Here is a 27,033-nt window from a genome sequence, read left to right on the forward strand (position 1 = left end):
ATGGAAGTAAACCTTGCAAGGTGAGTATGTGTTTGAAGTTGGGGTGTGAAATGCATATTGAGGGCAGTGAATATTTTAGCCTATAACCTTGAATGTGTAACCTCAATTGGTATGAGACCAATTTGGGGTGAAACTAGGCACAAAATGTGCCAACTTTCATTGAGAAACCATGCCAAAATTCTGCTTGCAAGGTGACCTAAAAATTTGACCAATTCGGATTAGGTGCAATTAGGACCTGAAAAATGACCAATTGGGCAGCAGTGAGTATTTAGGCCATAACTCACTCAAACCAGGTCCAATTGACCTGAAATTTTAACCATGAATAGTTAAGACCCATACCTACAAGTCTTATGAAGACACCAAAACCCAGAAATGACCATAAGCAAGTCAAACAACTTGCACAAGTTCGGGTCCAAAAACTGGCCGAACCAGAATTGACCAATTTGACCTAAAATTGACCTAAAATGGTACCACTTGACCAGCAATAGTGTAATGACCATAACTTGGTCTACTTAACTCGGATTGACCTGAAATTTTGCACCACGTGCAATAAGACCTAGATCTACAAGTTTGTAGTTTCGACCGAGACCCGAAAACCGAGGGAACTAGATCGTCCGGTTAGGTCAAACCAGTGTTCCGGAATCCAGCAATTTGCATTAAAATGCACTAAGCAAGGAAGTGACTTTGGTAAAACATACCAAATCTAAAACCTTATCGAATGTGACATATTAACGACACTAAAACCTAATTTACCTAAAACGCAATGAGGGTCGGTATATTAGGTGACTTAGTGAATAATTGAGTTCAGTGCATTATTTACCAAACCCCATCGATAGAGACAGTTTAATTTGGTACTGAAACACTTCAAATTGTGTTTCTCAGTTAACAAGGACTCAAAGAAAAGGGAAAGAAATACTGAGTCAAGACCAAGAGACAAATATCAGAGGTTTGTGCACAACAACTGTTTCTTTTGAATTATTTTCAATGGAAATAAATATTGACTATTTGCATATCATTGTTTTAAATTGTGGAAATGTGTTTGGTGGACACTTATTGATTGAAAAACATTGTGAATGGTTTGAAATGTGAAAAATTGTTTGAATGGTATTTGATGGATACTTATTGATTGAAAAGCACTGTAAATGGTTTTTGTGGAAATTGAAGTGAATTACGAATTGTGTTGCCATTTTGTGAATGAAATTATAACTTTGGAAATTTATTGGATTCTTACGGATCATTTGAATAAAATGTTTGGAATTGTTTTGACTCACAATTGGCATGACACTGATAATATGTTCCTCCTCCATTAATGGGGTGAGTGTGATTATTCCTCCCTCTTTGACTTATTAGTCTGGGGTGAGTATGATTATGTTCCTCCCTCTTTGACTTCCCAGTCTGAGGTGAGTATGGATGAGTTCTCATTATATAGCTAGCTTCCTCCCTCATTGATTTCGATTATTGGGGTGAGCATGTCTTGTCGTGGTGTACAACACGGCATATATGGAAAAATTGTGTCATGGCCTAAATTGTGTAATAGATTGGCAACAATGTATTCTTCAGTTATTTGATCGAATTGTGTAATTATGTATTTTGAGATTGTGAAATTGATTTAAAATCTTATTGAAATATACCATCTATTGAATTCAACCATGATCGACTTATTGAAAATTATTGTGATATTAACAAATGGAGTTTAAATTCTTGTTGACATTTATTGTCTTGAATTTAACTATGGTTTTAAGTATCCACTATTGATATGATTTATGAATTGTGATTTAAAATTTGTATTTGGTAAATGTTGTGCACCACTGAGACATTGTCTCAAATGATAGCTTTATTCTTTGTCGCAGTAGAGACAGACAGGCGTGAGCTAGGCTGCTAGTATCGCCAGCGAGAGATTTTTGGGTATAGTGAGTATACCGCATTTTGTATTTTCTAATGTAATGTATATTCACTGTATGTATATTTTGTTTTTGGTTTTGAGCAGTTGCAAATTCAAATTGTACCTTGAAGTTGTAAATTAATTATGAGCTATTTGACTTGTAAAAACTGTATTATATTTCCTTATCTCAGACTTTGAAAAATTTCTACGGATTTGACTTGAGAAATGTGTTGTGTTGATAAAAATGTTGGAGTTGAGATTTGAAAATATATTGAAGTGCTTTTCTGAGTTTTTCAAGAACTGTTTTGTCCAAAATACAAATGGCACCTTGCCAAAATTTTTACAGATACTCCAAATAAATCAAATGAGTTAGTTGTTTCACTTCAGTTCACCAAAGTCTTTCACACCTGTAAATAGTGCTCACCACTGTAAAAGAAGTAAGAAAAGTTTTTAAAATCCCTTGTAGTGTATTTAATGGATTATCAGTAGACGGAGTTGGTAATTCATTAGGTATACTACGGGATCATGTTATGCCTTACAGAGGGGTAGGGTGTGACATGTACCATTTGCTGTCCTTGAATAATGTACTATCCTCGCCTATTCCAATGATTAATTAATGTCGCATGGCGGTGCGCCCAATTACTCTCACTAAGTCAGAGAGTAATCTCGTGCAGCTCGTCTGTTTGCATTGGTGGGGATGGAATAGGCTGTGCCAATCCAAACTGCCTCATCACTCAATTAGGTCAGTGCCATTCAATAATGTGAAAGCAAACTAATGGTACCATTGCCTTCCAAATGGGATGGCCCTAGACACACATGTCTGGCAGCTCATTCAGTAATTCATCACTATATGGTTTCCATGTAATCTGCAAGTTAATATTAAAAAAATCATGAAGTGATTATAAATGTAAGGAAAAATATAACATATTATAATTTTAAGTTAGATTTATGGATACTTGGTTTACATCTTCAGGGCACATCCAGTTAAGGTTTTACAGATTTTGTGGTAGTACATGGGTTGTGACTTTAGTAATCTGTCAAGCTCTACTTCACCTGTTAGTTGATAAGAAAATTTAAAATATAATGTAATAAAAATCAATTTGTTCATTGCTTAATGGAAAAAAAAATATAAATATAGGGACATACCTAGCATCTAGTGGTGCATCATCAGGTACTTATGGATCTTTTATTGATGGAGATATTATTTTGAATCTCTCCCAAGCCCCAATTTGCAAAATGAACAGAAGTCATGAAATCTCCTTTGTTTCAATAGCAAGACACAACATTACTCATGATAAAGGAAAGCTAAGCAAGCTCCAACCCAACAGTATGTTACAGCTTCCCTCAAGTCTTGTAAAAGGGGTAGGAACATTAAGTTAACACGAGAGTTTGTTTTGTCAGGAAATATTGAATCGATGAGTCATAAGATGAATGCTCTTGCATGCTGTAACACTGTTAAGTCATCAACAATCTGTGGAATAGCTTCAAACTCATCAGCTAGCCATGATAATTTGAGTGTATTTCCTCGAATCATTTTCGGGAGTGGTTAAGCTCCTAACAACATCTCACAAACTTCTGGCCAGTCAGCCTGTAACATACCAGTAACAGCAGAAGCATGTACTGGCAAGCCAGAAATAGTGCCAACATCCTAAAGAGTTATTGTACATTCACCAATTGGCATCATAAATGTATGGGTCACCGGTCGCCATCGCTTTACAAAGGCACTAATAAGGTGCCAGTCCAGTGAAAAAAATCCTAGTCGGGCAATACCAATAAATCTAGAATGTTGGAAATGAGGAACAATTCAGTCATCAATGTTAGTGTGCAAAATATTCCCTTGCCTTCTACACGTAAGTACTTCATGCTCAATTATATCATTCCAAATCCCTTCATAATAGTGTTGTGGCTATAGTAGAAGAAGCTCTGGTTCAATTAGACCTGGCACAATGCAATCTCTTCTTTCTTATTGTCTAGCCATACCTATTCATTGTGCAATTATAAATTATAAAATTGTAATTTCATAGCTACAATAATGCACATATGTCCCTTGTACAACCAATTAAGACAAGAATGGCAATAAAAATTAGGTAATTAAGGTATTATATTAATAAACATTTTGTCATTCATTCATTAATTACAAGTGCGCAATACATATTCATTACAAATATAGCATGTAAACATTGTTTAATACATAAACAGTTAATATAACATGAAATGTTCAGATGATTACAAGTAGTTAAGTGAACCTGACTATTCTATTCACTGGACATGATCTAATTAGCTTGTCATAAAGGTCTTTCTTCAATTTATAGTCAATTTTAGGTAACAATGGCTTCATCAGAAATTGTCTATTACTATCACACATATTTATACCAGCTGACCAACACATAGTCCTCATAGTGATCCAAGTAGCATACTCTTTAACAAAGCCTTTAAATAGATGTAAATATGATGGGGTACGGCTAGCTTCCAATTTTTGCCAAACGTGATCAAGTATACCCTTATCATGACCACAAGTAAAAGCTGACCTAAGGGCCAAATATCTACTTTTATCAGTTAATAGCTCTCCTTCCCATATAATATCTTGAATTAGCCCATTAACCCTTATAATATGTCTAACAAGGCAAAGTACGTAATCCCCTATACTTGAGATTGTGACTTCCATAAGTAGATTAATCAAATTGTTTATCATAGCATTTACCCTTGCTCGTTGTTGTCGGCTGACAATCTTTTTTGGAGTTGGCATTATAGAGTCATGATTTTATCTAAGACAGAAACAAAAATGAATGCAAATAAATAAATAAGAAACAAATACATAATTTATATTTGTTAAATTATGCAATGAAGTAAAAAAATTAGTATCACGCTATTTGTAACAGTGTCCAGAGTTAGGACGCTATTAGTTTCAGCGTCCATGTAGAGATTTAGTGATGTTATAAGCAGTCATATGAAGTAAATATTATAAGCATTTATGGCAATGACATTCGTTGCCTACCGAAGGTGATGGTAATGTGAAGACTTAAATATTGAATATAAGTCTACACATTGATTATAATAGCGTCACACTACTTCAGTAAGCAACAAATCTCACTACCTTGGATGTCATTGATATCCTTAATGTGATGTGCATCCCTGCACGGACGCTAACAATAAAAGGTCCTGGCTATGCCCGCTATTACAAATAGCTCTCACCCCTATCGCGTTCATTTTTTTTATTCAGTAGTTACCGTAAATATCAGATCCTTAGCTCCCATTAATTTATAGCATTATCAGTAGAAAACAAACACATCAAAAAATAAGGAATCATACTTAACAATGCATTACATATATCTTACAATCATAAAATATTAAAATATTAAGTTAACATAGCACTGGACTTAAACTAACAACATGGTGGTAAGCAATGCAGAAGATAACATACAAAATCACTATTGTCACCATCACTAAAATTAGAAATGTCATCATCTTCCATGTTTAAGGTAGCTTCAGGTATACTATTAACTTCATCCTTATCTACTAATGGCATTTGTTGTTTGTGACATAGTTTAAGATGATTATTCATTATCTCATTCTTAGCAGAAAGTTGTGATTTAACTTTATGGACATCTTCCACTGAATTCCTTTCTAACTCAGCTGAGCGAACCTTTGGGATAGGTAAATCATGAAATTTACAGTACAATTCAAGTTTACAACATGTCTTCCATAATCTATCCAATTCATGTTGTTAAGTGATTTTAACTTTTCCAAAGTCTACTACATTTTTTGAATGCTTACCTATAAATATATGGTTTGTGAATCCTTGTTGGAGATATGCATAATACTTCGCATTGACAAAAGCACTTTTATGACCATACCATATACATCCATTAGAATCTATATATTTGTCCACTACATTTTCATTTGCATTTTTATTTAAAGTGGTTGGATGACTCCTATGTGATGAGTGACTTAACTTCTTTCTGTTCATTAATCCTTGTTACATTTAAACTCATAAAATAAAAGTATTAAAATAAAATAACTTTGCAACAATTTTAAGAATAAGAAAAATTAATTGGATGACTTGTTCAATACATTAAGATTAGAAAAGAGTCACATAATTAACTAATGGTGTTTTTTTCGCCCAGGATAATTCTTTTTTGTGTGTCCTTCACAACAGAGTGAACAATGGATGTTAGACGTCTCCCCAACTTTTGCATTCACACTCCAATCCATTTCATTCTTCTTCCTTGATGATTTTGGTTTTTCTTTAAACCTTTTCCGTGTTGGGTCAGGAACAAGAATTGGATCATTGTATATTGGCCAATCAACATGATGTCCAAGTGCATGAAACTACCACTCATATGTAATACCCTAGGCAAATCCCACATCGGCAAAACACGGGAGAGATGCTGGGTTTATAAGTTGGAGGTTCGTAACCCCTAGCGAAATATTTTAAAACCATGAGGGCTTCGGCCCAGAGTGGACAATATCACTAGTGGGCTGGGCCATTACATTTGTGGTATCAGAGCCACTTCGCGTGCAACCTTAGGAGATGGTGGGGCAAATCTCAGCGAGGACGCTGAGTCCCATAAGGGGTTGGATTGTAACACCCTAGGCAAATCCCATATTGGCAAAACACGGGAGAGATGCTGGGTTTATAAGTTGGTGGTTTGTAACCCCTAGCGACGCGTTTTAAAACCGTGAGGGCTTTGGCCCAGAGCAGACAATATTACTAATGGGCCAGGCCATTACATTTGATTGTAACACCCTAGGCAAATCCCACATCGGCAAAACACGGGAGAGATGCTGGGTTTATAAGTTGGCGGTTCGTAACCCCTAATGACGCGTTTTAAAACCCTGAGGGCTTCCGCCCAGAGCGGACAATATCACTAGTGGGCCAAAGCCCTCACGGTTTTAAAACGAGTCGCTAGGGGTTACGAACCACCAACTTATAAACCCAGCATCTCTCCCATGTTTTACCTATGTGGGATTTGCCTAGGGTGTTACAATCCACCCCCCTTATGAGACTCAGCGTCCTCGCTAAGGTTTGCCCCACCATCGCCTAAGGTTGCACGCAGAGCGGCTTTGATACCACAAATGTAATGGCCCGGCCCACTAGTGATATTGTCCGCTTTGGGCGGAAGCCCTCACGGTTTTTAAAACGCGTTACTAGGGGGTTACGAATCGCCAACTTATAAACCCAGCATCTCTCCCGTGTTTTGCCGATGTGGGATTTGCCTAGGGTGTTACAATTACTATACAATTTCTTTTTTATAACCTTAAACTATTATTTTAGGTTAATGTAAATTTTTTCATTCATCATAATTTAACTATTATATTTTCTTTTATATGATAAATATTAAACTATTATATTTTTTAATACAAAAATTTATTTTTTTTAATTATTTCCACTATTGTTTACAAGTCTAATGTAATTTTTTTTCTTATAGTCTTTACTATTACAATGTAAAACTCAAACTTCTATCAAATATCTAAAAAAAATGCCTATTATTTTGATGTTAGCTATAACGTACTCAACAATTACAAAAATTATATTTCCCTAAACACTAATAATATCACAAAAACCTACTTCATAACACATGCATGCATGCATAAACTTAAAAAAATTATTTCATCGACTTTGTAGAAAAACAAAAACAATAAACACTCAAACATTTCAACATATTACAAGCAAATAGGTTCTTCAACTAGCAAATTACATACCTTAATTTTCCAAGGACAAAAATTCTACACAGATCACCCTTTGCAAACTTCTCTTCCAAGCTTTACTTTTGCAGTTTCAACTAACAAAATAGGCCAATAATATCATACTTCACGACTTCACTCTTCTTCTTGCTACTTCACACTGCTACACCAATCTTACAGCAACAAAAGAGAGGAGGAGAAGAGAGGGATAAGGGACTGAGGAGAGGAATTCTGCTTGAGGTTCCACTGTGGCATAAATGGGGTTGGTCTGTTGGTCCATAAATGAATGAGGTTAGGTGGGCAGGGTTAGAAAATTCACTCTAGAGGCCATTATAAATGGCGTCCCAACTTGTCAGCGAATCTGCCCACTTATCCTTGCCTGCCCTGTGAAAGACGCGGCCTGCATGCAGGTTGTATGAATGATGTGACCACGGAACGCTGGTATGAATGTCGTCCAGACCTTGGACGCTATTATGAATGGCATCCGGTCCTTGGATGCCATTTATAATGGCGTCCCATTTGCATTTTCTCCAGAGAATCTCTCTACAGCAGGCGGCGAGTTGCAGTGAAGCTCTAGACGCGAATTTGAATAGCGTTTCCGTGTCCGCACATTGATCATACTAGCGTCTTGGTGCAATCTCTTTCCACATCAATCAACTTCACCCTAGTTTGGTAATATTCCTCCACTACACCCTCTTTTGATAATTTTTCCCCTACAGTAAAATTCCCATGTTTGATTATATATTTGCAAAATGAATCCCATATGTTATTTGAAAAATGTTATTGCTTTATGTTAATAGAAAACAATACAATCAAACCTTCAAAAAAGAGTATAAATTCCCTAAAAAAATTATAAAAATTGCCATCAATTACTGTAAAGGAAAAAGACAATTTTTCGCATTTAAAATAAAAAGCAATAATCTTTCTATTAAAAACACAAACTCATCTTCTGATTCCCATCCTTAATTAATTAATCCATCAATTAATCTTCGAAATATTTCCTACCACCAAATGCCAAATCCAAACCTAAATGGTTCTCAAATTTAATTAAGTTAGAATGAGTTTGCTCCTCCTCTTCTTCTTCTTCTATCTTCTTAATGAAAGCAATATATATACACACACACCACTCTTTAATTGTTTAAAATCCAGAACAATAAAACTATATCATATCATCATAACACACATAATTAATATTTGTGTGATCTGTAATTAAGTAATTAAGAAAGGTTTCACTTCAAAAGCTTATAAAATTAAGATATAAAATCTTTGATAAGAGTTGCTATTGTCAAGAAACTTAAGAAGGCTATTATATTCAACTTACGTCTTACTTTGAATCAATTCTCTCGAATTTTAAAAAATCAAAACAAAGTGAGATATAGAAAACTTTCATTTTGATTTAAGACAGCGAACTAATATAATGAGTTATTCACCTCGTATGAGAGAAAAGTTCATATTTTAATTGAGCCATTGGGCCATGTAAATTGAATTTTTTAGTTTACCAATGATTATAATAAATATTAATGACTACTTATTTTTCTATTCATTATTTATTTTCTGTATAATTTTTGAAATTAATTGTAAAATTTTTTATATTTTATATTTATTTTTGCAGTCACCAACTCATTATACCAAACATTTTTATATTATTATTGTTAGTTTTTAAGTGTTGTATGGGATCACTCTGCCGGTAAAATTTTAATAAATTATTTAAATTGCAGAAAATATTGACGATGAATGCATGAAATATCGGCCCCTATGCCAAGCTATAATGAAAGAGGATTTGTTTGCTGTTGAGAGCTTCCTTCGAGATCATCCAGAGGCAATAAACAGAAAGATAACACGGAGGGGATGGACGGCCCTTCATCTTGCTACTTCAACGGGGAACATAAAGCTTGTGGAGAAGCTAGTGAGGTTGATGTCAGAAGAAGACTTGGAAATGGTCAATCGTTTTGGGGCGACTGCTCTACACCTTGCTGCTGCTATTGGAGCCACTAGGATTGCGGAGTTGTTGATTACTAAGAACAAAAAGTTGGTTACAATTCCAACACAAGGACAATTGCCTATCACGATTGCATGTGTCAAAGGCCATAGGGATGCTGATGCATACATTTTGCATAATCATTTAGGTTTAATTTCATAGCCATTTTATTTGATTATTAGTCACTTTTAGTTAATTTTCATTAGTTATTTAGTTAGTTTTTCATAATTATCAATTTTGGATTAATTTGTAATTTTTACTTTGTTTTGTAGGAAAAATGGTGTTTTTGAAGGACTAAAAAGAAATTTTGCCATTGAGGAGTGACTTTTACAGCCAAAGATGTCAAAAACAAGTTTTCAAGCTGAAATATGCATTGACCAAATTGTGCCTAACTTGTCGCATAAGCTATGCGGATCTGCATAAGGAGAAAAATCACTGTTCCAATACCTGCCGAAATGTGCATAAGGAGACTGCATAGCTTATGCACATTCACGCCTCCCTTATGCACTTTCACGGAATTGTGCATAACCTATGCACCAAGTCATGCAGTTTCGCATAAGTGAACTAGAAACCAGCCGAAAACTGCATAAGGGACTGCATGACTTATGCAGTCCACTTATGCACTCCCACAAAGAATTCATTAATGAGCTGGCGGAAGATTCCCTCAGAAAATCTCTCCTCAAACATACTATTTTAGGGCTCCATGTCAGAAAAATACTATAAATAGCCTCATTTCCCATTTTAGAGGGAAGGAAGAAAGAAAGGAAGGAAAGGAGCAGGAGCAAGGGCAGCTGAAGAGTCACATTTAGTTTTCCACACCATTTCCAACCAGATTTGGGATTTCTTTCTCTTCTTACCTTTTCCTACATTTCTAGTATTGAGTTTTTTATTTCTTAGTTTAGATTAGAGCTTTATTTCCATTTAAATTCAGAATATCTTGTAGACATTATGGGTAGTGAGTAGTTTCATTTTGATTTTGGAGTAAGGGATGTAATATTTAGTTATTTTTGTGGATTTGAACTGGGTTAGTCCCAATTTAATGAATTTATGAGGTTTAATCCATTTCTTGTGTGCTTATTCACATGCTTAATGAAGGGCCCCATTAAGTTATGTTCTTAATCCTTGGTTGAAGCACCGAAAGGAGAAAACCAAGTGATAGTTAATCAAGAAATTGGACTTAATTAACTTAGATCTAGAAATAGACTAAGGGTTAAGAGGGTTTTAATAGATTGATTAAAGAACCTAATGGGTCTTGGTTAATTTTAACTCCACGAAAGTATGATTAAGTTAATTAAGGCACTCTTTGTCTCACTCGAAAGAGTTTTCAAAGGATTTTAGAATTAATCTCCTTTAAACCCATAAATTTCATGGATTGGGCTAGCTAGGAAAAATCCCAAAATGACTTAAATATGAACCATTAACTCCAGAATCGTCTTTCATCAATTATTGCTTGGAATTTTACTTTTGAGTGTTTAGTTTAATCTCATTTTATTAATTTTCATTATTATCAATTTCTTTATTTTGCGAATTATTAAATTAGTCATTGTTTGAATTTAGTTTTGCATTTTCATATCTTCTGCTTCAAATTCCTAAATTTCTTTTATTAATTTGATTAAAATACAATTTTAACATATTTTATTTTACATCAAAAATTCAATCATTAACACAACTCCTCGTGGGAACGATATCTTTTTCTATACTACTTGAATGACCCGTGCACTTGCGGTTGGGACACATCAGATGCCACTTGGTTTCTGTACTCTAATACTCCTTTTGATTGGCTACCTCAGGAGAATGGATATTTCGGAGCTCGGCTTCTCATCTACTCTCTTTACATCAAAATGTTTGGTAAGATTGAATAATTCGGCTTCATTATTTTTTTTTTTGGCAAAATAATTTCACTGTGAAAAAAAATTTATCAAAGAAATTTTTTTTGAAAAAATAATTTATTTTTCATTATCTAGTTGTAATACTTAAAAAAAGGAATTATTTTTTACTATTTAGAGTATATTAAAAATATTAATTTTATTTCAATCTTTAATTATACTAAAAATATATACTATAAAAATTTTATATTTTACTGTTGTATTATTGAATATGAGAAAAAATACATAAAAATTAGAAATTGTAGCAACTGTTATCAATTTCGTTAATGGCTACCACCATCATTGATCAATAATGGCTATCGGTGGTAGGTAAACTAGTGACTATACGTTTATTTTATGCATTTAAGTTTTTTTTTATATTTTAATAAGATAATTAAAATTATTTTCTGTAAAATGACTAAATTTTTTCTCTTCACATTCTAATGAAAGGAAGATTGAAGCTTACTGTAAGTGAGAAATAATGCAGAATAAATTTTTGAACACAAAGGTTGTTGAAGATATTTATTTTGCTTCTTGCCCCTTTGTTTCCTTGACAATGTCACAAACGCAAGACATTTCACTGGAGTTGCTCCATCGTTGCCCACGTTTAGCCTTTACTAAAATCAGTTCTGGAAGTATCCCTCTAGTTGACTTCTGCTGCATGAGTGATTTATTCCTGGGTAGCAGTGACTTGCCCATTTGGAAACGGTGGATATTTTGGTTAGCCTCTGCTCTCTTTTGTCTGTCTTTTTTTTTCCCCCTTCTTTTTAATTGGTTTAAATTGAAAAGAAGACCGGGTGGTCAGGCCAATTCTTTGATATCTCACATCAGTTGTAAATAGCGTATGTGTAAGGAATATAAGACTTAGTATGTTGTGACAAAATTGCTATAATTTTGTCAAAAGGTGTGCCTTTCCTTTTTGTGTGCTCTTAACCAATTCAAAAAAAAAAGTTGATAAGAAAATAATCGACCTTTTCTATAATTTTAACTTTTAATTTTTATTATTTAAATTTCTAATTCTATATATATTTAGTTAATTATCAAAATAAATTTAGGAATTTCCAATCTATTATAGCTAACTTTCAATTTAGCCATTTGCCATACAAGAGAAAAGGAAAGTTTACATGGGTAAAGTTTAAATTTTCAAATTTATTTTTAAAGTAGTCGTAGAGCTTGTTTGGTATTGCTGTTGAAATTACTGTTGAGAAAATTAGTTTTTTAAATTACTGTTGGGCACTGAAAGAGTCGTATGCATCTAAGATAAGAGTTGCAGAGATGAGAATGTTAAGGTGGATGAGTGGCCATACTAGACTAGATAAAGTCCGTAATTAGAGTATTAGAGAAAAGGTAGGAGTGATGCCAATTGAAGATAAGTTGAGAGAATGAGATTGAGGTGGTTTGGTCATGTGAAGCGTAGACATACGGAAGCTCCAGTTAGACAAGTAGAGCACATTAGGTTAGAGGATAGAAGGAAAAAAAGGGGTAGACCTAAATTGACTTGGAGGAGAGTAGTATAATATGACCTAGAAGCATTACACATTTCTGAGGATTTAACCCAAAATTGTTCAGAGTGGAGAAAGAGAATCCATATAGCCGACCCCAAATTTTTGGGATAAAGGCTTAGTTGAGTTGAGTTGAGTTGAGTTGAGTTATACTAGTTAGAGAGTATTAAAAAATAATTAAAAATTAAATTTGATGAGTTTTAGTTATAAGAAAATAACAAAATGACTTTTTCCAAACTGTTTTTCTCAACAGTATTTAAAATTGTGCTTTTATTCAGAAAAATAGTTCCAGACTCTGAAACTCAATGCCAAACAAGGTTTTAGATTACCATTGAGTAGTTTGCTTTTAATTTTATGACATAGGTGTAGTTGTATTTATGAATGGAGAGATGAGATTAAAAAGTTGTTTAATGAATTGATGGAAGGAATTCAAGTCCAACCAACTGCTGCACCTCCAAGTGATTTTCGAAAAACCATCGAGGAGAATATTGACAAAATGCAGCAAAACAATATTTTACTACAAGGTATGTTATATTCTCCTTCTCTCTCCTCTAAACGAAGGGATAATACAACTCCAGGCTCTAGTTTTTTATTAGAAAGCAAAAGAATTTATCTACAAAAGAGTTTCTTTTAAAAAATAATTAATTTTTCAGTATCATACTAAAAATTAATTTTCATTTTTCGAGATGCATAACTAAAAATTCTTTCGTTTAAGAATTTGATTCGTAGTCTTGGATAGAACTAATATTAAAATTTGGTTGATTGCTAGCTAGAAATTAATATCAACGATAAAGGCAGTTTTATAATAAGATGGTTGATGTATATATAGAAATATAGTATGGTAAATTTTATTAATAATTTTAGTGCTTGAATTTATTTTGAATTTAATTAAATTTTTTAAAAAATTATTCATATCCCTTTCAGATTTGGTTATCACTATTTGAATATTATTTAAATTTATTTAATTTTATATATTTTAATTAATAATGTATATAAAATATGTTCTATTAATAACAAAAATTTTAAAATTTATATAAAGTATCATTATTAAAATTCTTAAATTTTAAATATAAGACATATTTTCAAAAATAATTTTTAAATTTTATAAATAACATTTTTACTTAATAATATATTACTATAATTTTTTAAAAAATAATTCACCTTTTTATAATATCAAAAATTTAATTAAAAAAAGATTTATTTTAGAGATTTATAATATGATGAAGAGAGCCTTATAATATCTAAAATTACAAACTTAAGAATTATAGAATTCATAAAAAAAAATGTAGTAAAAATAATTTTAGATAATTATTATTTTTATGTGAAACAAAATTTTAATAATTGAAATTTGTAAAAATTTAAATAAAAAAGTTGATATTTAATATGATAAATCAATGTTTTATATAAAAAAATACAAAAATAAAGATAATAATATTATAAAGTTTTTAAGTATATATAACACTTTTTATTCGACTATTGAAAATTGAATATTAACATTTTACTCAGCAGATTATTAAGCTAATGTTAATATTTGTTGACTGAAATCTACTTAGATCTTAGCCATTGGTTAATTTTAAAATTCTGTTTATTCTTTTTAATTTTTAAAATTCATATCATCTCTTTTTCCTTTTTATTTATTTTCTTTCTTTTAAATGTTATAAAATTTTTATTTTTGTTTTTTTTTTACTTTTTTATTCTTAATTGGTATATAAAAATTAATTTTAAAAAAATATACAAATAATTTATTAATAATTAAATTCCAACTTTTAAAAATAAATAGTATTTATATATGTTACTATTAAATAATTTTTTTATTAATTCTTTAAAAATAAATTCATTTCTCACTTCTTTTGAATATTAAGTGTATGGCTTATTAAAATAGCCCTATTTTCACTTGCTTATTTTGGTAATTTAATTGTTCTCTACTTTTTAAATTTGTACAATTATATTTTTAGTTATTTATTATGTTCTGCCTTTCAAATCCATAATGTTTATGTCTATAACAATGAACTGTCTTTTAAATGCTTTCTCCTTGTGTACATAATATAATGAACCATGCTTTGATGAATAAATGTTCCCATAAAAGATATAGTGTTTGAAAATCAAATGATCATAACAAAGAGATATGCCATTAACAGTATAACTTTTCAATAATTTTTACAGTTAAATGAATTTAGAAAAAAAAATATAGTTAAATGAATGTTATTTTAAAAAAATACAAAATATTATAATGAAAATAATAAAAATTTGTAATTGTTGAGAAGTATAAAAGATTCAATTTTAAAAAAATAAACATAAGATTGCAAAAGAAAATAATTATTAATAATAATAATAACAACAAGAGAAGTAAAAGTAAAGATCATAAATTAGGAAATTATTTGAATTTTTAATTTTATTATTATTATTTCTTGAATATTAGCAAAATATTTAAGATTTTATCTTTGAGTATACCTTTTATTATATTTTTTTTATCATGGATAAATTATTTCTAATAATATATGGTGTTTTTTAAATGTAGTTATATTAACAAATATTATATTGTTATATTATTATGAATGAATGCTTAGAGAAAAATAATTAATTATCATTTAAAAAATAAAAATTTAATTTGATTTTAATAGGCATATAATTATTTAAAATTTTATTAGGAATTTCAATTATATTTAATATAATTAAATAAAAGTTTTAGCATTAAAGAAATTTTATAATATGATTTTGAAATATAAAATATAAAAAATAAATATCAAATTATAATATTAAATAAAAATAAATAAGTCATGCATAGGTAAAACAACTAAACTACTCGAAAGTAACCAATTAGAACTAGCCATAGGTTTACTTTTTTATTTATTTATTGTGAAACTTTTTGGTAAAATAAATAAATGCTTTTATATATATCAGCAAGTGAATGGAGTTAATCAATTTTCTCACTATTACCTTTGATTTGCTTTTGAATGAAGAACTGAAGCAAATTTATGACATGAAGTTGACCCGCTCCTATGCTCTGGAAATTTTACAATGTATATCAAAAGAAATTTCTACTATACCTGATTTGGTGATCCCCGAAATAGTAGTAGATTTGGCTCTCTTTAAAGCTGTTGAGCATGGGATAATTGAAATAGTTATTGAGATCATTAAAGCCAATCCTGCCTTATTGAATCAACGAGTTGATTTTCAAAAGGGCATCATTCATGCTGCAATACTTTTTCGACAAGCAAAAGTTTACAACCTTGTATATGCAGTTGGCAAGCAGAAGCGTTTTTTACTTGATGGAATCTATGAGCATGAGAATAACATATTACAACTTGCAGCCAAGTTAGCACCTCCAAATCTACTAGCTCGTATATCAGGTGCAGCTTTGCAAATGCAAAAAGAGCTACAATGGTATAAGGTAATCCTCCTTCACAACTTCAATCAAGTGTTTACATATATATATATATATATATACAAGCAGCCAAATTTATTAAAATAATTAAAGAAGTTATGAAAACAAGAGAAGGAACCTGACAGTGGACAGGACTAACACCAAGTCTCCAGAAGCCCTCCAATGATAGACACAATTCAAAAACAAATAGCACAACTCTAATAGGAAGAGTCCAAAAGTCATAAAACACAAACCAAGAGAGAGATAGCTGAATCCAAGAAAACTGAAAATGAACAACAGATTATAACAACAGATTATATCACTCTTCTCAAAAAGATAGAGCTTCAATCATGAGAACAGAATACAAGCTGCATAAAACAGAGCAAAAAAAAAAAAAAGTAAAGCAGAATTTTGCTTATCTCCATAAGCCCCCTGCGCTAGCCTTCAACATTTTTGCCCTTCTATTTAAATTCCAATCAAATGTTTATATTGATAATATATTTATATATGCCTTTTTTTAAACTTTGTAAACAATTTTTCAAATCCACTATAGAATAAAATTTGATAAGAAGAAATGGGATATACTCTCACCACAAGCAGTAGAAAAGAAAAGTCATTTTAGTATATGAAAGTGATGTATGCATTTTATATTATCATTTAGGTATAATTTTTGCATATAATTTACCCTTGTTCATAGCTATTATTATAGATATTAACATATATTTAGTCAATTTTACAATTTTACACTTCTTAGTTTAACTTTTAGAATTTATTTGTTTTGTACGTTAAATCTGGAGAAATTTGGTGTATTTTGATGAAAGTAGCCATTTGGAAGAAATTAAAGTTGAATTGCAAAAATTTTGAAGTTGAGTTAAAGAGGCCGAGAGTGACACAACGCGCAGCACAACCGATTTAGCTTATGTCGCAGGTTGTGTCGATTGTCAAATATGCAGTTTTTCTCAGGTAGCAGGTTTCACAACCTGCGACACAACCCGCGACACAACCGATTCAGCTTATGTCGTTTTTACTGAAAATGGCTGACGTGGCATTTTCGTTCCTCTTATTTAATACCTCACTTTCTCTAGAATCTTCCACCTTTTTACCCATTCTAGGGCAGATCTTTGAACCATGTAAAAGCTCATTTATCTATTTCTTTCCATAAGGAGAAAGGGAGAGAGATTTTTGGCAAGAAAAGAAGGAAAGGTAGAGGAGCACGGGAACCATTTTGCGGCAGCAACAGGGGACGTTTCTGCAACTCTCCAGCAGCTAATACTTCATCATTCTACTGAGTTTTTCAATATTTCTTCATTTCTACACTTGGGTTTGACTTGAAACTATGATTTGTGAGTAGATATTTGAGATTCTAGAAATGGGTTTGTAAATATTACTTTGTATTATGGTTTTGAATTGATTTAGTCTTTTAAATGAGGTTTGTTACATTTTGATTTATTGCTTGTGAGCTTGTTGCCGAGCTTGTTGCCTTGCTTGATGAATAGGCCCTCATTAAGTTAAGTTTTAATCCTTAATAGATGGACTGAAAAGTGAATATTTGGGATAGATAATCTTGCCATAAACTTAGTTTTCTTGGTGTTAGAGATAAGCTAAGAGGATTAAGGGGACTTTCCAAAATCAATTAGAGCATTAATTAGGTTTTTGTTAGGTTTGAAATACAGTGAAAACAGGGTTTGATTTAATGAATACCAACTTTGAAATGCTTGAAAAAGGTTTCAAAAAACTAAGAATTGATTTCCCTCAAAATTACAATTCTCATGTGTTCGGCTAAATTAGAGATAAACAACATGCAAACAATATGGAAAATCCTATCTCTAGAATCACTTTAATTTTTATTGAATTTAGATTTAATTCCTCCAAATTTCATAAATAGCAATTTCAATTTCAATTTTGGTAATCTAATTTAATTAATTTAGTTAATTGTTTGATTTAGCTTAAATTCCTCAAATACCAATCTTAAATTTTAAATTTCATTTTATATCTTTAAATTTTACCATTCTAATTAGTTTATCCTTTTATTTCCAATTTAAGCACAATTCCCTGTGGGAGCGATATTATTTTTTTTAAAACTATACTACTGTGACCCGTGCACTTGCGGGCACACATCAAAAAGCAAAAAAGAAATGACAAAAATAATGGAAATTCATGTATTAGTATATAAGAGCTAAAATATTTTAATAGAATTTTATTAAATTAACAATTTCATTGGTTCCAAATATATCATCATCATCATAGACTTGCAATTTATTATACCTACAAAACTTTGAGGAAACTTATTTGTTTTAGGTGTAACAAAAAACTCATATAAATTCTTAGCTTTCACCTTTCATTTATTAATCTCTTAGTATTTTAAATAAAATGGTTATCTACCCATGAAAAGTTTTATTTAAATTTTTTTTTTGAATTAAAATATAATTGAGTTTAATATTTTTGTGTATATATATTTATAGAACTATGAATGAATTAAAAATAATAATAATAATATTTTGCTATAATAAGGGGATGACTAAGCTTATTAATAAGTGAATAATTTTTATCAGAATAATTGAAAATAGTTTTATAAGCTATAAGGTGAACTATGGTTAAATTATATCAAATATCTATTAACTTCATAATACACTAAATTAAATTGGTTAACATAAAGATATTTATACTTTAATGTTTCAATGTAGGAAGTGGAAAGTGTTGTAGACCCTACATTCAAGCTAGCAGTCAACAATTATGGTGAAAAACCTAGCCAATTGTTTACCAATAGCCATAAGCAGTTAATGGAAGAAGCAGAGAAATGGAGAAAGGAGATTGCAAATTCTTGTACTGTTTTAGGTGCTTTTATCATTACAATTATGTTTTCTGTTGCATTTACTGTTCCTGGAGGTAACATTCAAGATAGCGGCTATCCAATATTTTTACGTGAAAAGGCATTCAAGTTATTCATAACAGCTGATGCAGTTTCTCTATTTGCGGCCTCTACTTCAGTATTAACGTTTTTAGGAATCATGACTTCACGTTATGCAGAAGAGGATTTTCTCGAGTTATTGCCTAAAAAGTTAATCATTGGTCTTTCTACCCTTTTCCTCTCTATTGCAGCCATGATGATTGCATTTTGTGCTACTCTTATAATAATGCTTGATGGAGATTTGGGACTTATCATTCCTATTGTTTTGATGGCTAGTGTTCCAGTTGCAGTTTTCATATTTTTGCAATTTCCTCTCCTTGTTGATATTTTCACATCCACATATGGACCAGGCATGTTTAATAAAAAAATGAAGCCTCTGTTCGAAAAAGATCCTGGCTCTGCATAGGAAATGCTAGAGATCCTTTAAACTGTATCAGTTAAGAAAGCAACATTATCACTCTTCATTGAGTTCTATCCCTCTAAAAGTGAGAAAATAATGTCCTGCTCATATGATTGTATTGGCTCTACTATTGTACAAAATAAATGTCAAACATGTGGTCTAAGTTATATTCATATATGTTGTTTATTGTTACAATATGATAATCTAAACAAACCTTTGTTAACTTCATAAATAGAAGGAAAGTTGAAATAGCTATTTTTTTTTTCTTTAGAGAGTAAAAAAAATATATATATAATTTTAAATAATATTAAAATATGTTTTATATCTTTTAATAAAAAAATTTTAAAATATTTAAAAAGAAAAGACTGGAGAGAATTATATAATTTCCCAATTAATTTTTGTCTAATATAATTTTAAAGAGAAAAAAGTACAAAAGGAATATTTTTAAGTTTTGTGCGTGGACATTTAGAAAATCGTGGTTCAACAAAATGATACCTTAAATTTTATTCCGATAACACTTTTAGCATAACTACTCTAACACAATCATTTGTGTAAATGTGGCAACGTAAAAAAATTTGGATTAGGAATCGATGAATAAAATTGGTTGTTAATCAATTTAACAATTAATTTAGTTAGTTATAATAAGATTGGTTATAAATGGTAAATGACAATTAAATTATTTATTAAATTAATTAAATTTAATAAAATAAAACTTTTGATAAAAAACTATCGGTTACTACTAGTAATTGATTTAACAATCGAAATTGGTTGCTCAATCAAAATATAATCAGTTGTAAAAAATTTAGCATATTTAATTTTATAATTTTATAACCATTTTATAAATTCGTTGTTATTTGTAACTAATTTAGCAATCGAAAAGTCGATTGCTAACTTAAAAAAAATTATAAAAAAAAAATTAAATTTCCAAATAATAGATAAAAAATTTAAATAAATAATTTTTTAAAAAATTTACTCAAATAATAAATTATTAATGAAAAATTAGTACTAACAAATTAATATAAAAATATTATTAAAAAATTACTAATAATAACTATTAACAAAAATGCTAACAAGAAATTATATATAAAAAGATATTTATAAGACAAATTACTATAAAAAAAATTATCATATATATATTATAACAAAAAATTACTAAAAATTAATACTACAAAAAATTTATTAACAAAAGATATATTTGTACAAAAATTTTTATTTTATGCCAAAGAAAAAATAAATTAAATAAAAAAGATAATAAAGAAAAAATAATAAAAAAGAAAAAATATGAAAAAGAAAAAGATGACGACAAAGAAAATATATGAGAAAGAAAAAGTTGATAATGAAGAAGAAGATATATGTGAAAGAAAAAGATGATAAAGAAAAAAAAAAGATGATAAAGAAGAAAATAGATAATGTAACAACCCGATATTTTTTTTAATTTAATATATATATATATATATATTGATAATAATTTAAACTAATTATTTAAGATACTAAATTAGTATTTTCATAATGATAATAATCAAATAAAATGAAATAATAATTAAGCTTATTTAAGGTATATTTAATTTCATTACTAAAGTCTCATTAAATTTAATCATAATAAAAGAATCTTTGGACTTGATTGAGAAACATGAAAAAGTTCAAGGACTGGTTATGTAATTAAAAGATTAAAAAAAAACATAGTTTTAAAATTTTACAAACAGGCCCCCTCCCATCTCTCTCTCTTCCTCCCGTCTCTCTCCCTCTCCCTCTCCGTTCACTATGTCTCCGGCCAACCCAATGGCAGGCGATGGCCGGCAAAGGTTCGGCAAGCTTCCAACGGCCCCTAACGGCACCTGTAAACCCCCCTGGACGTTGAACGGCAGCGAAAGGAGGCTTCAACGCACGCAACAGCTGCATCCTTTCAGGCGCAATTCTGACAATTTTTTATGACATTTCAGCCAGTGGAGGGTGGCGCTCGACTCTGGGACCACGAGCTTCCCATCCCAACCGACGATGCACCGTTCCATAGAGGTTTCCAGCGAGTTTCAAAGAGAGAGAAAGAAGAGAGAGAAAACGATGGTTGTGGCTTTTCGGCCACTTTTCTAACGATCTGACCGTCGGATCGAAAATCTGAGGGCAACAAAATCTTCGAGATGGGACTGGCCCCGCTTCGATCAGATACCATTGGAAAAAGGCGATCATCGAACGATTCAGATCACTTGGTAAGATTTTTGAACTATTTTAACCCCCAAAAATAAAAAAATAATTTTATGACAATTATTAATAATTTTTGGGTGAAATTTAGGTGTGATCGAATCGATGATAGCTCACTGGTGCCAAGACTGCATTTTCGGCCAAATCCGACTATCCAGCAGCCTGTCTTGGAATGTGGTCGATATTATAGTTAATCTTAGCATTTTCAGACGTTTTGGACGTGTTCCATGTGTCAGATTTGGCATAGGTAAACTTAAACTTTAAATTATTCAATTTTTGCCTCATACTGGGTTTAGAATAAAATTTATAAAATATTCGTGGATGATCAAAAAATTATGATTCCTTTTGCAATAGCCTTATAATATTATTAAAAACTGCGTAACAAGTTTATAAAATTTTTAAAGTTCGTTTGGATATTTCTTGAAAAAATATTAGTTTTAAGCCTTATAATTAAATTGTCTGATGTTGTAATTATTGTCTAGTTTGGAGGGCTCAGGAGGGGTCATATGATATGGGTTGAGCTTAGAAGTGTTATTTGAACCATTTTGTATGTTGGATAAGTCCTACGTATAGGAAAAAATTTATTGTATTTTCGACATGAATTAGGCTGTCTGTTGTCTCTTTAGAGTCTTATTTTGAATTAGTACTAATAAATTTATAATATAATTATTTAGGTGATCTAGGTCAACTATTTTTCTCCACCCAACAGCCATAATAGTCCTCAGTGTACTGTGAGTAGATATTTATTTTATTTATAATTTCAATATTATTATATTTCTGGCATTCTCATACATTACTTATACTTATATTTATGTAGTTAAATATTAGGCATACCTTGTTTTCTATTTATACTTGATGATATTACTTTGGTTGCTGTGTTTTGATAATGTGGAGCTATGTGTGCGAGTTGGTATGTATGTGGAGTATATGGATATGGGTAGGACGGGTAGACACGGCTGGAGCTTGACTCGCTGGGACTCGATCTTTGTTATGGATAAGTTGGGGTAGGCACAACTCAAGTTGATCTCGCTGGCCCCCGCATATGGATTATTAAGCGAAGGTCCTGCTCGAGTTGATCTTGCTAGCAGGCCTTGGATTAAGAGAGCTAGGTAGGGGGATCAGCTCCCCATATATGTATGTGTGAGTATAGATGTAATACACGGGTGTGTGAGTACTCCATATTATCTTTAATGTGACTTAATATGATTTGTATGACTTGTATAAAGATGATACATTTCATTTCTAATGATGCATTAGAATTAGATAGTGATAAAAATTATATGTGAAATTAATATCTTACTCTATGAGTTGAACGCTCACTCCTGTTCACCATATTTTTTCAGGCTACAGGAGGAGTTCTTTTTCAAAGTAACCTACTTTCTTTCTCGCAGGTTCATTAATAGTTATTTAATTGTAATATTATTTTCTAAATTTGTAATCTAAAACTCGGCATGTGTTAGCAGTATTATGGATCTTGTTAGAGACAGTGTCAAATTGAGTTATTGGATTTTACTAAACGAAAATTTTTATGATATATAAAAAAATTTATAAATAGTGGTAATAGGGTTGAGCTGGGCTCCCCTCGCTTTAGTAGTTGATATTCAATGGGTTGGGTTTAACCGAATTAAAATGACATATTTTATTTTTATTTTATTTATATGTTGGGCCTCAGTTTTTGGGCCTTGGCTATGGATTTGGGAATAGTAAGGCTTACTATGAGTCTCGAGGCTTTATGCCGGCCCAGGTCCTAGTGCTAGTCTGGCTTATGATATTGGGTCATGACAATATTGGTATCAGAGCTTAAGCTCCAAATTCATGAAAAACACGTATCTAAGGCTTTAAGAAGAGTCTGATTAGGAGTCACATGCGGAGTATAGGATTCTTTTCGTCTTCTTTCCGTGATTCCTTGCTTTTAGATTCTGCATTATTTCTTGGGTAGTATAAGAGTGCTTCAGTTTAGCACCTCAGTTTTGTGAAGTACATGGTGACGTGAAATAGATTTAGCAGACATGTTGAGGTCTGCTATGGAAATACATGTTTCTGTTAGTATGGGTACAAGTGGTGTGCCTATTTAGTGCAAGGCACGAGGACCTAAAGGTGATTTTTAGCAGTCTAGCTACCCTAAATGGGAGTGAGGCTATCATTGCTGGCAGTCATCAGTGAATAACCAGTCAAAATAAGTTCATGGTATTAGTAGATTCAGGATAGATAAAAGAGTGGGAAACCTGGTCTGTAGAGATGTACCGTAGTACTATGCAATGTTCTCGATGTTTGTGCTGTAAGCTGTATACCAATATGGGATTATTGTGTAGAGCTGCGTGCTTCCCCATGGTGCTCCATAATGAGAGTGTTTGCGGAAAACCTCTATATTGATACAGTTATATCAAGACAGAGTTTTATTTCTACAGAGGAGTTAGGAAAACTCCCAGTTAGGGTTTAAGACCCTAAAGATAGAACATCAAAGATTGCAGTTGGGTGATAATTAAAGTTAATGACTCAATTATCTTAACTTGAGCGCAGAGTTATAGCATAAGTGGCACGAGACTAGAGGTTTTTACTATGGTTGCAGTGTAATGATAACACTTACTTAGTGGGATCATCTGGTCTCCAATATGGGGTCTTGAACAGTCTTGCCATGATAAGATATGTTTTGCCTAAAGCTTAGTAAGAATAATATATCCCTCGTGTGTCAGTAAAATGCAAAGTACAACATTACTACCTAGAGAATACAGGAGGCTAGGAATAAAGTTTATAGCCTGTGAAATGATAATTTAAAAAGTTACAGTATGATAAGAGAGTAAATGATCTTTCATGGTTTTGAGCAAGGTGGCAAATGCAGTGCCCCTAATACAGTCAGTTATGATGTATGGTATAATCTTATGCTTTCAAGAAAGACAGGAGAGTAGTATTGTGGTGGAGAGTATCCCAGATGGGACTGTAGAGTGTGGTGGAGAGTAGTTGGCTTAAGTATCCTGAAAAGGGTAAAAGTTTATGATGGATGACAAGCTAGTGAATTGAATGATAGATTATAGTACCTAGTACCAAAAGTTTTGACTAAATGGGTGGATATTAGAAAATAGAATCCCAGTAGATTTCCTCCTTGAGGTATTAGAGGGTAGTTGTAGTTAAGTAAAGGAAAGGACAATGACTGTAAGTCAATGAAAATAAGTCATAGGATATCAGTAGATAAAAGGAAATATAGGAATGAAAACTTGGATAGTCGGTTTTAGATGTGACAGAAGAGAAATTTGAACAGCGGTGGAAGTGCTAATCAGAGTAGTCGAAGGACCAATTCTGAGTAGTGCAAAGGTGAAGATGACCTAGCAGAGACATTGAAAAGTATAGTCATCTAGCATAGCTCTCATGTCAAGAAAAAGAATGGAGCTAAGGAATAAAGTAATCAAGGATCTATTTTGGGTAAGATAAAAGAGATGAATTAAAGAGCAAACTAAATAGCCAAGAATAGGACAAGATCAGGAAGATCAAGGTAAGATATAAAGTACATAAGTTCCATCCTAAGCAAGACAAATAGGATGAGCTGAAAAGCAATATTAGAAAGCCTAGAACGAGATTACATGAGTGAGGATAGTTACCAAGATATGGAATCCAGAAGTGTAGAACTTAGAGTAGGTCATAGTTTGGCAATGTCAGGAGCCAAAACATGAAGTTCAAAGTTGTAGGATAGGGATCAAACTCAGTCTATTCTTGTTCCTAAGAGGGAGTAGGTAGCAATGGGATAAGATCTATTTAAACTCCTAACAGTATAGGGAAAGTTAGTTGAGGAATGCAACCAAAACAGGCAAAACTTATAGGATGTGCAATGGTGCCTTGAACAGTCCTATCAGGCAAGGGAGTAAATTAAAAAGTTATAAGTTAAATAAAAGTAAGCCTAATAGTTTAAATAGGCATGATGAGCAAAAAAAAAATAATAGTGGAAAATGGCACATAGGTTTATGGTCATGAGTAAAGATGGTAAGATAGTAGTTATAGGGTCATTTCATAAGAAAATGTGAATGAAAATAAGTGATAGAATGACAGTAAGAGATAGAGCAGGAAGAGTATGTATGAGTGACAGTCACAAGTCATTGAGAAGCACAAGGATGAGAGTTATGACACTAAGCATGATTGGAATCCATTTTGAAAGAGTCTATTAATGAGAGGTATCTTCTTGAATATAGTAAAATATAGGGATACAAAAGAGTTAAGGTAAGCATAAAAAGGTAAAAGTGGAGTACAACTGGAGATAGAAAATCTAAAGATGATATGTCAGGCAAATCGGTGGTATAACAGAAGGATTGTTGTAGTTGATATCTTATAGAGAGATGACGAAATTTCAGGGAGAAGACCAAGAGACATGAATAGTGTGCTGATGTCAGTAGGAGGAGATTTCTTCTTCTCTTCAAGTTTAAATTGTACCTTTAGCTCTGAAAGTCTACATAAGCAAGGGAAATAATATTGAGATGACCTAGTATTTAAGAACCTGGTAGGCACCAGTCTGTACACATTCTTTTTTTTAAAAAAATGACGGTAAGTGTATACCTGATATTAAGTATGAAAGGACGAATAGAGTAGTGACAGGAATTAAGTTGAGTTAGTTACCAGGGCTTACAATTGTTTGCTGGTTTTACAACCCCGCAAGTGCACGGATCGCTAACAAGTAATAAAATAGTTAGTAGAGTATCGTCCCACGAGGAATGTGATTAATAAGTACCAATCTACATAGTAATTTTAGCTGTCTAGGTAGTCAAATATAATGGGGAAGTGAAATTTGTCTATTTTGAAAGCTGGGATAAAAAAGATAATAAATCTAAATTGGATAATCTATTTTGAAATGATTCTGGAATTAAGATTTCACACTTGAATCTCACTATAGATGTGACTTCGTTTATTAATTGGATTGAGAATCAGTTGCCTTGATGGAAATTAATCATAAGATATCTTAGGTCCTCTCTCAAGGCACCCAAGGTGTGTTTGAATCAACCTAAACCCTACTTTCATGGTGATTAAATTAATTAAAACCCTTTAAGATCTTTGATTACTTTTGAAACTCCACAAAGGTTATTAGCCTATCCCTAGGTCAGATTTCCTAAGTTTAAAATCTTGATTTTCTAATATTAATCTTCACCTTTCAGTCCTTCAATTAATATCTATAATCAATACTAGGTGGGTACCAACACATAACATGCATTAAGATCACAAGAAATTAAATTAAGGAACAAATCTGAAATCTAATAAATAAAACTTAATGTTTAT

At 31.6% G+C, this 27,033-nt stretch overlaps 1 protein-coding gene across 1 annotated transcript; it reads left to right on the forward strand.

The window, feature by feature from the left end:
- Window positions 1-9,335: 9,335 nt before the first annotated feature.
- Window positions 9,336-19,590, forward strand: LOC110641288 (uncharacterized). The gene is made up of 4 exons (XM_058150805.1): window positions 9,336-9,595; window positions 13,276-13,436; window positions 15,873-16,303; window positions 18,961-19,590. Exons 1-4 carry the CDS (start codon window positions 9,336-9,338, stop codon window positions 19,588-19,590), a joined length of 1,482 nt encoding a protein of 493 aa, XP_058006788.1.
- The last annotated feature ends 7,443 nt before the right edge of the window (window positions 19,591-27,033 follow it).

The sequence above is a fragment of the Hevea brasiliensis genome, chromosome 8 (assembly GCF_030052815.1).
Source record: "Hevea brasiliensis isolate MT/VB/25A 57/8 chromosome 8, ASM3005281v1, whole genome shotgun sequence".
Lineage (NCBI taxonomy): Eukaryota > Viridiplantae > Streptophyta > Magnoliopsida > Malpighiales > Euphorbiaceae > Hevea > Hevea brasiliensis.

Excerpts from the sequence above, each read along its gene's own strand:
- LOC110641288 (XM_058150805.1), top strand. The coding sequence starts at position 9,336 with ATGAAAGAGGATTTGTTTGCTGTTGAGAGCTTCCTTCGAGATCATCCA. Across the intron at positions 9,596-13,275 it reads TTGATTACTAAGAACAAAAA|GTGTAGTTGTATTTATGAAT; the intron begins GTTGGTTACAAT and ends TTTATGACATAG. Across the intron at positions 13,437-15,872 it reads AAACAATATTTTACTACAAG|AACTGAAGCAAATTTATGAC; the intron begins GTATGTTATATT and ends TTTTGAATGAAG.